Here is a 16,292-nt window from a genome sequence, read left to right on the forward strand (position 1 = left end):
TCACTTGAAGTCAGGAGTTCAAGTCCAGCCTGGCCAACATGGCAAAACCCTGTCTCTACGAGAAATACAAAAATAAGCTGGGTGGGATGGCGTGTGCCTGTAGTCCCAGCTACTCGGGAGGCTGAGGCACGAAAATCATTTGAACCTAGGAGGCAAAGGTTGCAGTGAGCCGAGATTGTGCCACTGCACTCCAGCCTGGGCGACAGAGCAAGACCCTCTCTCTCTCTCACACACACACACACGTCTTAGACTTGAAAAACAAGTATTTTCCAGTTGAACAAAGGAAAGACATTATAAACTATGGCAAAAAAAAAAAAAAAAAAAACACGTGTAAACACATTAAGGGTGAAGTACTGTGAATGCCAAATAGCTCAGTATTGCTCAAGGACAAAGTTCAAGTGAGAAGTGACAAGAGAAAAGGTGAGAAAGTCTAGATTATGAAGAGTTTTCAAATTCCTGCAGGTTTACTTTATCCTATAAGGGAATGCTCCTAAGCAAAATAATTATCATTCTGTTTATTAAGCAGTTAGGTCCAGAAAACTTAATAAGCATTTATGTCCTAACAATGTTTTAAAATAAAACACAAACTGAAAGAATATTTTTATTATTTTTACTCTTAACCAGTTACTAATTGGGTATCTGTGCCCATTGGGCACCTTACTACTACTCAAACCTTGGAATCAGACTGAACATCGTTATCTTCATTTCCTATTCTATGATTTTCATGTGATACTTGCTTACCTCCTCAAATTCCAAACCCAGCTCCACAAAGATATTGTGTCCAGAATTGGTGGGTTCTTGGTCTCACTGACTTCAAGAATGAAGCCACGGACCCTCACGGTGAGTGTTATAGTTCTTAAAGATGGTGTGTCCAGAGTTTGTTCCTTCAGACGTTCAGATGTGTCTGGAGCTTCTTCCTTCTGGTGGGTTCGTGGTCTCGCTGTCAGGAGTGAAGCTGCAGACCTTCGTGGTGAGTGTTACAACTGTAAAAGGCAGCGCGTCTGGAGTTGTTCGTTCTTCCCGGTGGGTTTGTGGTCTCGCCGGCTTCAGGAGTGAAGTTGCAGACCTTCCCGGTAAGTGTTACAACTCATAAAAGCAGCGTGGACCCAAAGACTGAGCGGCAACAAGAGTTATTGCAAACAGCAAAAAAACAAAGCTTCCACAGAGCAGAAAGAGACCCCAGCAGCTTGCTGCTGCGGGGCTCGGGCAGCCTGCTTTTATTCCCTTATCTGACTCCACCCACATCCTGCTGATTGGTCTATTTTACAGAGAGCTGATTGGTCCATTTTGACAGAGTGCTGATTGGTGCGTTTACAATCCTTGAGCTAGATACAGAGTGCTAGAGGGAAAAGTTCTCCAAGTCCTCACTAGGTTAGTTAGACACAGAGTTAGCTAGATACAGAGTACCAATTGGTGTATTCACAAACCCTGAGCCAGACACAGAGTGCTGATTGGTGTATTTACAAACCCTGAGCTAGACACAGAGTGCTGATTGGTGCACATACAATCCTCCGGCTAGATATAAAAGTTCTCCAAGTCCCCAGTCGGTTCAGGAGCCCAGCTGGCTTCACCCAGTGGATCCTGCGCCAGGGCTGCAGGTGGAGCTTCCCGCCAGTCCGGAGCTGCACCTGCACTCCTCAGCCCTTGGGCTGTGGATGGGACCGGGCGCCACAGAGCAGGGAGCCGCGCCCTTCTAGGGGAGGCTCAGGCCGCGTGGGACCCCACCGCAGGGGGAGGAGCTCAGACATGGTGGGCTGCAGGTCCCGAGCCCTGCCCCGCCCGGAGGCAGCTAAGGCCCAGCGAGAATTTGAGTAATTTGAGTGCGGCGCCGGCAGGCGGCACTGCTGGGGGACCCGGTGCAACCTCCGCAGCTGCTGGCCAGGGTGCTAAGCCCCTCACTGCCCCGGGCCGGCGGCGCCAGCCGGCCGCTCCATGTGCCGTCCCGCCGAGCCAGCGCCCGCACACGCCGGAACTCGCACGGGCCCGCGAGCGCTGTGTGCAGCCCTGGTTCAGACGCAGGCCTCTCCCTCCACAGCTCCCCACAAGCAGAGGAAGGCAGCTTCGCCCTCAGCCAGCCCAGAGAGGGACTCCCAGGGTGCCATGGCAGGCTGAAGGGCTCCTCAAGCACCGCCAGAGTGGACGCGGAGGCCGAGGAGGCGCTGAGAGGGCTGCTAGCACATTGTCACCTCTCAATATGATGTCATTGAAAGAAATGTAGCATGCTTTAACATTGTAATTCTGAATGACCTTGAACTAGTAGTTTGTGACGGCGTCCCACAAATATCAAATATGTTGTTTCCTTTGGAAATTTAAAATATTCCATGATTCCCCTGTGAGTTCACTAATGTACCCTGGCAGGACAATTTGAAAAGCTAAAAAACTGCACAGATCACAGACACTATCTAATTTGCATGATAGAATACTCGAATGCCTTTATAGAAATGGGTTGGAGACTGGGAGCCTGGTAAGATTATTGCCAGTACAGTAATGACGAGGATGCAACTTGCAACATAAGCAAAGGAGATGTGAAAGGGAGATTTGGGTACATTAATCTGTAGTTCTTGCTAACTAAATGGATATAAGGGAGTGAGGTGTAGTAGCATAAGAAAGTGGATGAGTCCCTTTCCCAACATGGCACAAGTGTAGCTAGTGATACTAGTAACCATAATATGTTTTTAAATATTTGATAATCATATTTGAATCTAATTGGTTTCCCTTTTTATCCTGTATTTTATATCATGCATTAAACCCATTATTCTGAAAGGGTCCATTATTAAGCTTCATCAGAATGCCAATAAGTTAAATACACCTACTGGCCATTGGATATGCAAGTCTGAAAATCAGGAGATATGATAAAAGAAACATAAATGTAGTTAAGTTTACAGGTGTTTAACTTGTGCTGGAAGCTGTGAGTATAGATAAAAATTTTCAAGGAGGAATATAGAGGTTACAATAAGGAGAGGCAAGGGTGGAAGCACACAGAACAGAAACACAAGAGGTGAAAACAGAATGAGGCTCTAGGGTGGAAAAATTAACAGGGAATTAAGAGAACCAACAGAGAGGTGTTACTGAGACAAAATGAAAAAAGCACTGGATAGGTAGAATTTGAGGAAAGCTTAAAGTATGCATGAAATTTTGGTAACCAGGAATTTTTTGGTGACCTTAGAAAGTTCAGAATATTAGCATGGATAGAAATAACATTTCCGTGATGAACAAGGAATGAAACTAATTCACAAGTATAGATTAGGTTTTCTAGAAATCTGGTTGTGAAAAAAGGTGCAGTAGTTAAAGGTGGAGATAGGTCCAAGGGGTCAAACTTTTTAAAATACAAGAGATATTTGGTGATGTTTATACCTGTTACCTTGCCTTAGAGGCAGCCCTTTCTCTGAAGGAAAACTCATGAATATTTAAAGAGAAGCTAGGAAGGGAAAAGGCAATAGCTCAATTTTGTATCCCCATCTGTTCTTCCCCGCACACCCAGTTTTTGCTGCTCCTTCCATTCCAGGGCTTTCCCTTTCATTGAAAGCCTGGTCACTCCCTAAAATAACATTTTATTATCTCTGACAAAGGAAAGTACCTAGAGCTTCCATGACCTTAAATACTAATAGATAAGAGCTATCGAGTGTTTACCATGTGCCAGGCACTGTTTTAGTCACTTTACACATATTAACTCATTTTTCTTGAAAAAAATGCCAGTCGCATCAATGAAGAAATTGACTACTAAACTCAAACTTTCTCTTTCAATTAACTACCTTGGAAAGTGTGGTACATTGAAACATTCTAGACTTCAATATCATACAGAGTAGAGTTCAAATTTTGCTTCAGCTATCTGATCTTTTAGGACCTTTATAATTACTTTATCTATGTAGTAATAAAAATATCTACTTAAGCAAAAAAATTGCTTAAGTAAGAATCAAATGATATCTCAACCACAATGCTGAGGGCAGTCTGGACTCAATAATGCCACAACTCTCTATGTCAATAAACAAAACAACAGCCATTACAGTAACAGAAAACATATATATATATATATATATATATATATATATATATTTCAAAGGTAACTAGTTTTGTTTTACTCAAACTATTTACAACAAAGGGCAGAGTAGAGACATGAATGGCTGCACAAGTTATTTTAATTATAAATCAATAAAAGCCTACATTAAATTCATCTTATTAACTACTTATGAGAGTGTATAAAAACTGATGAAACCAGCATTTTTTGGTACTTCTGTTACTTCCATTCGCTTCAACTTAACTATTCTTTCTAAATAGAAAATTGAAAGATGGCAAGCCATTTGTAAAAAGACATGTAATTTTGTTAATCAGGTTGACATTTTGAACATCTTCCTCTTCAGTTCAGCTGTCTTCTCATCTATCTTAGCATAAGAGTCCTCTGCTGCCTTTTCAATACCGTCGTGGTATTTCTCCAAAGCAGTTTTCAAGTTTAGAAATATTTCCTAGGTAGAAAATGAAACAGAATAATAATTATTCCATGCAACAACCTAAACTACAAATGAGTTATAAGAATTCCAAGTTTATTCATATTTATTAATATTTTAAAGCCTAAACTCTTATGCACACACATACAAATGTGCATGTCCATGTCTGCTTTTATTAAAAATTCATTCTATAAGCTGTACAAACACATCAAAAAAGTTTGCTACTTAAAGAACAAAGGAGAGACGTGAGACAAATGGTTAGGATTATAATATATTAAGAACAAACATATTTATAATTATCAAGGAAAAATTTACTTTAGAGCTTTCCATGTTAAACATGGAAAATAACTACATTACTGTAGATAACTATACTCTCTGCATTTGACCCTGATTATCATTTAAAAGGTATGCAAACAGATTTAATAAGCAATCTATAAGACTGAAAAATATATTAATACCTTTTAGAGTTGTTTGAATAAACTGATCAGATAGTTCAAGCCTATATGGATGTGCTAAGAATTTTAAAAAATAAAAAAACAATTTTTATAGATTAAATAAGAAGCAAATTAGCCTGTACACATTTTCTTCCATTTCATACTTGTCAAATATAATATTGATTCTCCTTTCATTATTTATTTCTTAGACAAAACAATTCTCAAACTATAATATACATAATACCACAAGAAATTGGTATTTTACAAGGTTATAGGATGTGTTTTGCCACTGAAATAAAATAGCCATCTTTTTCCAATGGGGGAAGAAAAGCAGTATATGAATACAATGTTCTCAATTTTAAGTGTCTCTCCCACTAAATTTTTCTTAAGCCTATAATTTTGGCTACTATTTATCTTAGTTTAAATTCTAGCAGAGATACTATCTGAATAAATTACATAGATTATAATTTGATATAGTATAAATTCAGTGTTCCAAAAAAGAACACTATTTCCAGCAACTCTGCCACCTATGCAAGTTTGAGAGCTATTACTACAGATTAAGTGAATGTAAATATATGCTTAAGACTAAACATTCTCCAAAAATCCAAACATAGTTATTAAATCCTAACACAAAAATAGAAGAGTGTGTTTATATTTCTGAGATCTAAGCAGGTATCAAATTACTACAACTATGGTAGAATATGAACCAATAGGAAAATAAATCAAAATTTTTGAAGGCTTTATTTCTTAAATCTTGTAGGAAAAATAAGGTGAATTAGTTGCTAGCTTGTGTGAATGCCATTATAAAAAAAAAAAAAGCACTTTCAGCAGCTATAAATCAATTTAATTTTCTAGTTCTATATGAGTATATGTTTATTCATTCCAAAAAAGAAAGCTGAATAAATTTGGTAGAAAGATATTACTTATGAGAAACTATCAAAACTAAGTGTGACTAAATTAAGATATACAATCTGTACGTATCTGAACCAACCATTTCAAAATACCCAAAGGAATACTTTCCTTCTGAGAACAAATAACACTCTCAAGGAGGAGCAAAATCCTGCTGGTAGAGCCACAAGTGAATGAAACATTAAGGCCCAATTCCAGTGGCACAGGCGCAGAGACAAAAACATCTGAAGTTCTAAGCCAACTCTCACAAGATGTTTAATGGTGACAGATCGTATCCCTGACAAATACTATGTATTTCAGCATTTTCAATTAAATTCTATATCCAAGTGGAATTTTATAATATTAATCCACCCTAATTCACATATAATAAGTCTTACTGTGATGGCCTCATTGAAGCTAAATATTTTTAAACTCAAAGGCTAGTTCTGTGCTGTCGAATATAGCAACCAGTAGACATATGTGGCTACTTAAATTTAATAAAATTTAACTTAATCAAATGAAATTAAAAATTCAGTTCCTCAGTTGCACCAGCCACACGTCAAGGACTCAACAGCCACATATGCCTACTGGCTACAGTATTGAGCAATACAGAAGAACATTCTCATTACAGCAGAAAGTTCTGTTGGACAGTGTCAGTCTAGATAACTATCTCACTTTTCAAATCAGAAATATTTAAGACTATACACTATCCATGGAGTCTTATAGCCAGTGTAGCCATTTATCACATATGTATAAATTAACCCAATATATTATTGGGTACTTTGTATAAGTAGCACTGTAAATAGTACAATAGTACAATGAAAGACGCCAGTTATGCTTTCTTTCCTAAATGAACATACAACCAGAACAGACTGGATATTGAGCACCTGAAATATAGCTAGTGCAAATAAAGAACAAAAACTTTTTATTTTATTTCATTGTAATTAATTTAAATGTAAATGTAAATAGCCACATATTACTAATAGCTGTCCACTGGACAGCACAGATCCAGATTATTTGAAATAGACTAAGAGTGCTATAGTATTTGAGAGAGGAGAGAAAGATACTTCAAAGAAATAAAAGAAAGTTATGTGGAAGACATAATTTCTACTGGGCCTTAAATAATGGAAATGATTAGCTTAGATAGACAATTTTAAAAGTCCTAAGGTGGAAATCATTCCTGCCTTGTTCACAACTTACTCTCTGAATCAAGTGTGAAGCCTGACACCTAGCAGATACACTGGCCATTTGTTGAAATACTGACTGGGTGAATGAAGGAACTGAAGGAAAATGGTCCTTGTTTTGAATAAGAAAGTGTAGTATTGAGAATAATATTTTAGCAGGATAAATGTGGTAGTACTTAGTATTCAAGGCATATTTGATGCAGAAGAATCTAAAATCAAAGAAACTTGGCAAATGTTGCTGTAATCCATGACTACTACAAAATTATGTGATAGATGTATAATAGTAAGAGCGCTGTATGTATGAAGGGCTATGTACATGTATGAAGAGTACCACCATGTAAAAGCAATCATGAAATTAACTTGGTGATTATCTGGATGTCAGGATTATCTAAAGCAAGTCCAAAATTTCAATGTTTTGTGATAGAAAATGATGCCATTAGGAAATACAAAGAAATTTATGAAGAAGTTGAGCAAAAGCGAGAAAAAGAAAAGGGAAAGACAGAAAGTGAAGAAGAGGTCAGATGTGAGAAAATGTTGAATGTAATTTTAAAATATTATTTTTGTTGTGAGTGGCCAGAACAAGAAACATAGATTTTTGAAAGCTATCCAAATGAAGATAATAATTAAAACTAGAAGAGATAAATTATCTATGGGAAAGAACATTTAATGAAAAAAGACTATGATGATCACAAAATGTAACAGAACTGCACAAAGAACAATTTGGCAATCATAATATATCCTTTTTTCTTTTTCAAGGATGATTATAAAGTAAGCTAAGGAGAGTCCTTTGACACAAAGTATTTGATTTTACCAAAGTATTTAGAGACCTTCTCATTTGTGTAACAGATATCACAATGTAGCCTGAATCAAGGTGGGTAAGAACAACTTAGCAAGTTGAACAATTGTACCCAAAGTTTTGTTCAATAGTTCTATGCCTCTAGGATGAAAAAATTGCAATGCAGCAAAGGACCTTGTTCTAGTAAACATTTTTATTTTGAAGAAAAATGCATGCAGATCAAATCTGAGGTGACACTAAGCAATGAGAAATAGTTACGGTGGAATGATAGATTTAAACTAACCTTGACATTTTGAAATCTAGGTTGAAATAAATAAAATAAAATAAAACCTAAAATAGTAAAATTCTGAATTAACAGTAACAGTTGCACTAAAGTATGGTGAAAAACTCTTAACATGGCAGAACTGTATGTGGAAAAGACAGAGTCCTTTAGTTGATCACAGGGTCAATATGAGTCAAAGGCAAGATGCTGCTGCTAAAAATCCACCCCAATATTATGCTTTATTAAAAATGTGCTTTGGGTCTTGTTGGTCACATCATTATTTTGGAAGATTGTGTTTAGCACTGGGTTCTAAATCTTAAGCAGAATAATGACAACTAGGAAATAGAGATGACAATAAATAGGACAGTAATAAATCTGAAAATGAAGCTATATAAAGAATGGTGGAAAACTGGGACTAATTATCCTGAATATGAGAAGGCTGAAAGAAACCATGATCATTATCCTCAAATGTCTGAAGGGTTATTAAGCAGAAAAGGGTACACATTTGCTCCACAGAGAAGATCTGGGCTGACTACAGAGTACAGAAATAAATATTTTAAACTCAAAATAAGAGACAGAATTTTAACAATTAAAGCTGCCCTAGTAGAACAGCTTGGGTGACCATACCCATTGAAAACTCTATACCACTGAGAACAATTAAGCCAAGCCTATCAGTGGTTCTCAAATGCCACATTAAAAAACACAATTTCATGGGCCCCCTTGCTGGAGATGCTAATCAATGTGTTTGGGTGAGGATTTGTTCATTTTAAAATTCCTCACTGAATTCGAATACACAGCTAGTTTTAAGAAACACCATGCTAGATGACCTTTCAATTCTATAAATATTTATGGAAAGCATACTACACATAAGGCAGCATTCTAGGAATGGTTTGACATGATATGCTAAGGTTAACATTAGACAGTTGCTACTGTTAAGAAATGGAAAATGTAACTGGCAAGACATACAGGCATAAAACTCAAAGTAATATAAGGTAGGCATGGGTATCTCATAACTGACAGACAAAGATGCCTCGAATCTGAGTTAGTAACTAGTTACTAATTTGTTAGTAACTGGTTCACTAACTGTTCCTAGACCACGTTATAACATATAAATATTTGTTGATTAGATTTGGTTAAGAAGCAGGATTAAATATCTGCTAAGTCTTTCTAATCGCCATACTAGACAGACTGACTCTTGGTGAATATCAAGTTAAGAGGCAGGAAAAAGAAAAGTAGTTGAAGTATACAAAACAAAAACAAAAACAAAAACAAAACAGAAAAAAGCAGGCCAGTGTATTGGGAAGACCATGGAAGTGAAATCCCAATCATTTTATTTCTTTTACATCCAGTTTCCCTCTTCCTTTCCTTGCTCTATTCCCTTTTCTTTCCTTCCTTTTAACATAGCCTTAAGATAATGCTCACATGTGCAAGTGCTAACAACACAATTTTTCTGAGGGATAAGGTACTGAGAACAGATAAGGGAATTGTCTATTGTGGCTCTGTTAGTATTAAGAATTTTTACAAATTGGGTGTGGATAGCAGAAAGTAATGGCAGCAGATGTTTAAATATTTATCAGGTATCAGCGGTTTTAGAAATCTGTATGTAAGTTGTCAATGTAGACAAGGTAAAGAATGAAAAAAAAAAGAAGCTAAGGGATTTTGCATAATAAATAGCAATTTTTTGTGGTTTCTGGCAGAGCAGTTTGAATTATTGTTCTGGTAGAACACTCTTGAAGATATAAATCAAACTCAAAAGATAAGGAGAGAATAAATATATAATAAATATATCAGAAATAGACTACTTGTTAGAGACACTGGCAGTTAAAAGGATAGAAACAGGTAAACCTTTTATGTTTAGCATTGTACTAGCATTTTTAAAGATAAAAATGTAGGAGACAAGATGCCTGTTCTCATTAAACTTAGGACTGTTTATGAAGCTTTACAGTAAATATATTCAAAACAAGAATAAAGAGTAAATAATTTTAGGTATCATTAAAAGTCTCATTACACACAGAGACCAAGTAAGCTGTTTTGTTTCAGTTAACAACTCAAATACATATGAGATTATCTGAAATTAACTTCTTCTGAACACATATTCACCTGGGACTTCAGTTTCTCCCTTTCAGCAGCATCTTTTAGTTGTTGAATTCCAAGTTTAATTTTTTGGATTTCTTGATTAATTGTGGTTACTCGTTCATAGACAGCACCTCTTTTTTCTTGAACTTTATTGCAATCCCTAAAAGAAAATCAAGACAGCTAATATTTAATCCTCCTCAGTAACTAAAAAGGCAAACACAATTCTAGTTTTGATTCCAAAGTGACCATGTGTCAGTATTTGTTTGACAAACCTAAAACTCTTCTCAAGATATAAAAGCAAAGGCACGAAAACCCCAAAGAGTGGTGCTATAATCACATCATAACATAGCATGAATTATTTCTCTCAATATATTAATGAGATTTTTTTTTCCTCATTGGTGGGTCAGTGAATGAGTAAATAAATAAATAAACACATTTTTTAAATGAAGATTTTTTAAGTTACATTTCCCCAGTTGTACACACTTAGGTGTGAATCAGTTTAACTTTTCTACAAGGCAGTTTGGCAACAAATATAAAATCCTTAGGTTCTGCCCTTTTTCATCTGCATGAGGCAGTATGAAGGAAACACTCAATGATCGCTAACATACCTTTTAGGAACTGAAGGAATGACATCATAGACATATCTGGGGCAGGTATTTTAAAAACACATTCTTACGACTGATGGGTACTTCACCAATAAAGGACCCTAACATACTGGCTAAAAACATACTTGCATACTTAGGAAAGTATTACTTCTTACCTGAATATAAGACTTTTTCTCAAAACACAAATGCTGTAACTCTACAGACCAGCTGGACTATAAGATAGGCCAGTTAGTTCATTCTGATGCAAGCTAAACCACTATCTCTAAAGTGCACTGATGCAAAGGAATTGGAACTATACATCTAGGAAAAGAGTAGCTAAGCCATCTCTATATCTAGACCTAGCAGTATAAGTTTTATAATTAACTCATCTGTTTTAGTCAACTAAAGGTGAAATAAAGATAAAACTGTTTAAACTCTTTTTGAAAACAGAGGTTTTGAAATCCTGGGGGAAAAATGTATTTGCTTTTCATAATCGCTTTCTAATACACTAAAATTGAAAACAACTTCATACTCAATTACTGTGCGTTTGTATTGCTTAACGTCTTCATGTTTCTTATTTATTTTGAATTGTGCTGTGGCAAGTTTTTCCTTCTTCACAATCATCAGTCTTTTGAACGAATTTTCTTCAGTCTTCAATTTCTTCAGTTCTGACTCATCACTCTCAATTTGGTCCTCTAGGTTCAGGCTCTGTATTTTATAAGAAGTATTTAAAGTCAACATAACCAATGAGGATTTATAAATAAAATGAAAGAGTATTTTCTAGGATGAACTATAATTAAACACAATTTTTAAAAGAGATAAAACTCTAAAGCCTGAAAGCCTGGCGGAAAAATGCAGACGAACCAGAAGAGACAACAGGGAGGCACCAGAGATACTGAGAAAGGACATGACAACTAGAGAGGTATTTTCATCACGTTATTCTATCAGCATAGACTGAAAGGGAGACATGTTAAGAAGATTAGCTAAGAGACTAGAGTTGAGGGGGTTAGGATCTGAACTAAAGTAGTAAAAATAAAGGGAAAAGGGTAGGTGTGAGAAACAATTCAAAGCAGTAGATACACATCTCTTTTGGGTGACTCGATGGCAGATGAGGGGACTATGTAGTTGGGAAAGAATACCTGGGGCAATCTCACCTTCTAATCCCTACTTATCTCAAAAAGGAAATTGTTTATCAAATGTAATGTTAGTTATCCTGGAGGCGCAGTCTGGATGAAGATGATCAAGTTAAGAAGTAAAAAAGGATTTTCAAGCTTGTAGCCTGAGAAACTGCCATTAGCTCTCATTTCTTCAGGGCAGAGGACTATGTCATAAACTTTAAATTTCTCCATAGGTCCTAGATACAGTGTTGGGCACTAAGGTGGAACTTTCTTTCTGATGCTAACATCATTTCCAACTGGTAGAACAAATTTAAAATCCCATGACAGTAGTTCGTTCCCCTTATCCATGGCTTCACTTTCCATGGTTACAGTTACCCCTGGTCAACTGTGGTCTAAAAATATTAAATGGAAAGTATTAGAAATAAACAATTCATCAGTTTTAAACTGTGTGCTGTTCTGAGTACTGTGACTAAATCTTGCACCATCCTACTCCATCCCACCCTGGATGTCTGGGTGTGTGTGCTTTTGAGATGGGGCTTCACTCTGTCACTCAGACTGGAGTGCAGCGGAACGATCATAGCTCACTGTAGTCTTGACTTCCTGGGCTCAAGTGATCCTCCCACCTCAGACTCCCAAGTGGCTGGGACTACAGACATATACCATCATAGCTAGCTAACTTTTTAAATTTTCTGTAGAGATAGGATCTTGCTATGTTGTTCAAGCTGGTCTCCAACTCTTGGTCTCAATGGTCCTCCCTCCTCAGCCTTCCAAAGTTCTGGGATTACAGGCTTGAGCCACCATGCCCAGCCCTGACCCTGGAAGTGAATCATCCCTTTGCACAGCAGATTCATGCTGTACACACTACTGGCTCTCTAGACATCAACATCCAACTGTCAACATCATAGTGCCTTGAGGATCTAGGATCACATGAAGCAGATGATCCTCACTCTGATGTATGGTCAGAAGGTTAACAGCAGCCTAGCAATATCTCACTTCAATTATTTATCTAGGCATTTTATCATCTCACATCATCACAAGAAGGGTGAGTTTAGTACAATAAGATATTTTGAGAGAGAGACCACATTCACGTAAATTTTATTACAGTATATTGCTATAAATGCTCTTTTATTAGTAATTATTATTAATCTCTTACTGTGCCTAAGTTTTAAATTAAACTTTATCATAGGTATGTATGTATAGGAAAAAACATATATATAGGGTTTGTTACTATCCACAGTTTCAGGCATGCCCTGGGGGTCTTGAAATGAATCCCGAGGATAAGGGGGAGCTACTGTACTATTTTCCAAAATATACACAGCAATGTATTGGGTTAGTTATTATTAATTTCATCTGAAGGTTAAAAATTGGGTCTTGCTACTGCTATATTTAAAAAGAAAAGTGTCATTTTCATAGCATACACTTCCACATCTATTATATTGTAGAATGACCCTGCTTTTCTTTAGGAAAACAGTAACAAAAAGTGAAAGCAAAATCCAAAGAACTATAGTAAACTGTATATAACAAAGACATAAAAATTCCATACAATACAAACCTCCTTTAAGATACTGGCTAATTTTTCCCTATTATCTGAAAGGTCCTGTATTTTCTTTTGATATAACTGCACTTCCAACTGACATGAAGGCAGGCAGTCAACTGAATCTCCATAGATTTCATATTTCTCCACCACTTCTTGCTTTGAAAGACAAAAAACAAAGACCACAGTTTGATATTCTTCTTAATGAAGCTGCAGTAATATCAATTTGTTTGCTCTTAAATAATTTCTGCATTTAATACTGAAACTTAAGAGCAGGGAATAATTAAATTTCTAGGTCAGTAATACAACACTATTATTGACATGTGTTTAAGCACAAATAATTGTTTTTTAATTGCCAAGTATCTTCAAACAAAGGAAAATTGCCATAATTTTACTAAATTACTCGATGAAATACTTTCCAAAAGTTATTAATGATGATATTAAAATAGTTTATTTTGCTAATATTCAAACTATTTCTGATTAGTCCTGGGCTATCAATCGTATTACTCATAATCTTCCTATTCATTTGTATAATAACGGCTACTACAGTTAATTCTTTTAAAAAGATTAACTCCTCATCTAAAATTACAAAATGAACATATATTTCCTACAACCATGGTAACAATACAAAGACTCCTTCCCTTATTCTCACTAGCCTACCCCTCGATCTACCTTATTTTTTTCTTTTTCTTACTAATTTGTAATCTTTGCAAATCATGGATATAATCCCTCTACCTGTCATATGCACTGTAATTATGTTCTAGTATGTCTAATTTTCTCTAAAGATTTTCTGTTTCCAATCTTAATTTAAAAAATCTATCCTAGTCCAAGATTATATAAATGTTCTCCTAAAATCAGTAAAACTTAAATTTTTTAAGGTAAATTTTTAATACATATAAAATTTATTTTTGTAAAAGAGCAAAGTGTAGGCCCAACACCCTTTTCTTCTAGATGAATAGCTAATTGAGCCAGAACTGTTTCTTAAATAAATCATCCTTTTCTCATTAATACTCAAATCTATTTCTGGATTCTCATTTCTGTTCTGGTGATCTTTGTCTATTCTTGTGTGATAATCTTAATTTTCAAGAAAGAATTGGATAACAAATTCAAAGACAAACCACATATGTTTTTTAAATTAATAGTTTAAAAACAATGCTTCACAAAAGATGGTAAATTGTCTGCCCACTTCTAAGTTTGTATTGCACCACGTCAATCCATCTCCTACATAACCCATAATCTTGAACATACCTTACTCCCTACTACCTCACAGAATTCACATATGCTGTTCCCTCTGCCTTTCATGTTCTTCCATACACAATGAATTGGGCCTTGGTACTGCTATGTTTAAAATGAAAAGTATCTTTTTTTAATGCTAGCATCTGAAGAATGGTAGCATTCTTCCTTCCCTCTTCCACCTGTACTTCCAGCCCAATACTAAACTGGGCTCCCCTTATTACATTATTTCAAAGCACTCTATACTTCCTTTCCTCTTTCTGATACTATTAATAGATTTTAATTTTTCAAGCAGTTAGACATTCACAGCAAAATTAATCAAAAGGTACAGAGATTTCTCATATACCCCTATCCACACACATGCATACCTTATACTTTGTCATAGTATATATTATAATTTATAATTACAATTGTTTGTAAAATTACTTAATACTTTTCTCCCTTGTAATAAAGTAATTAAATCTCACGACCCAGCATTTCTGTTTTGATCTCCCAGAGCAAAGGCTTGTTGCATAATTGAACATATGTCTTGAAATTATATTTAGTTTCCCCATATCCACTCTAGAGAAAAGCTACAAAGAAATAAGGTCAAAAAAAGTTTAAGAGGAAGTATAGATAATTCAGAAATCCAAAAAATAACACATAATTAAACAAGAATTTGCTTTTTTTTTTTTTTTTTTAAAGATACAAAAGCATTAAAATAAAAAGAAAACTCACTCTGGCGTTTTTAAGCTTCTGGACCGTATCTTTCATTTTTTCTTTATAATTTTTTAGCTTCTCTGGAGAATCCACAATTTTTGTTTTCAAACTCTCTTGTATTTCTTTCAAAGAAACCACTGACAATTTTAGTTCATTCTGTTGAGAAAACATTTTTATATATTATATATAATAAACTTGGTGATTTACCATTCTAGTATAATGGGAAAGAACAAAGAAATTAGGTCCATGTTCTCTGTAATGGGGGTAAAATTAAATTCTGAACACATCACTTACCTACTTAATTGCTCACATTTGTCTGTAGGCCAAAGATCAAGCTCCTCCTTAGCAGGACATTCAAAGCCTTTCATTACATGGCTCTTACTTACTCTCATCCTGTCTAGTCTCATCTCCCACCAGTTCCCTACTGCACCCTACAATCTGGTAATTCTGATCTTATGTTTAGACAAGTATAAGTGATCTTTCTTTGACCAGTAGGGTCCTCCTAGAATATCATTATCCCACTCCTGTCTACCTGCTAAATGTGTACTGATCCCTGAAAATCCTGCTCCCATTTTCTCTATGTTTCTTCTTTAAATAGTACAATTTGTACATGCAACTCTATAATTATGTACTTAATATGTGTTTCATAAGACTGAGCAAATTGGAGTTGTGAAAATGTATCTTGGTTTTCCAAGTACCCAAATAAAGTTATAGCACTGAGAAGGTGCTCACTACATGCTTGCTGAATGAAAACAAATTCCCTTCTCCTGAATTTCAAAAATGAATGTAACTATTCAAAGAATCGAAGTGAAGGGTGGCTGGAAATTATCTTGAAAGTTTGTTGTTTTAAGTCTGAAATTATGTCAAAAAAATTCCTATGAATTTTCTTCTCAGATATTTGTTGATAAGTTGTATTTACATTGTCTGGGGACCCTCGATGACTCTATGTACTAACAGGAAAGATTTTCCAGATATATTAAGTGAAAGAACCAATTCACAGATCAACATATAAGACATAAATACATTTCTATAAAAACAGAAC

The 16,292-nt window shown here is 35.6% G+C and overlaps 1 protein-coding gene across 3 annotated transcripts in view; it reads right to left on the reverse strand.

Moving 5' to 3' along the window:
- Positions 1-4,120: 4,120 nt before the first annotated feature.
- Positions 4,121-16,292, reverse strand: part of NUF2 (NUF2 component of NDC80 kinetochore complex) — a 33,793-nt gene continuing 21,621 nt past the window's right edge. For all 3 annotated transcript variants that reach the window (XM_050784883.1, XM_050784891.1, XM_050784882.1), the window contains 5 exons: positions 15,269-15,406; positions 13,337-13,477; positions 11,199-11,374; positions 10,107-10,242; positions 4,121-4,460 (listed from right to left, as the gene is read on the reverse strand). In XM_050784883.1, coding sequence (XP_050640840.1) covers positions 4,326-4,460; positions 10,107-10,242; positions 11,199-11,374; positions 13,337-13,477; positions 15,269-15,406 — 726 coding nt within the window. In that variant the 3' untranslated portion in view covers positions 4,121-4,325. The remainder of the gene's footprint in view (positions 4,461-10,106; positions 10,243-11,198; positions 11,375-13,336; positions 13,478-15,268; positions 15,407-16,292) is intronic.

Source organism: Macaca thibetana, chromosome 1 (assembly GCF_024542745.1).
Source record: "Macaca thibetana thibetana isolate TM-01 chromosome 1, ASM2454274v1, whole genome shotgun sequence".
NCBI lineage: Eukaryota > Metazoa > Chordata > Mammalia > Primates > Cercopithecidae > Macaca > Macaca thibetana.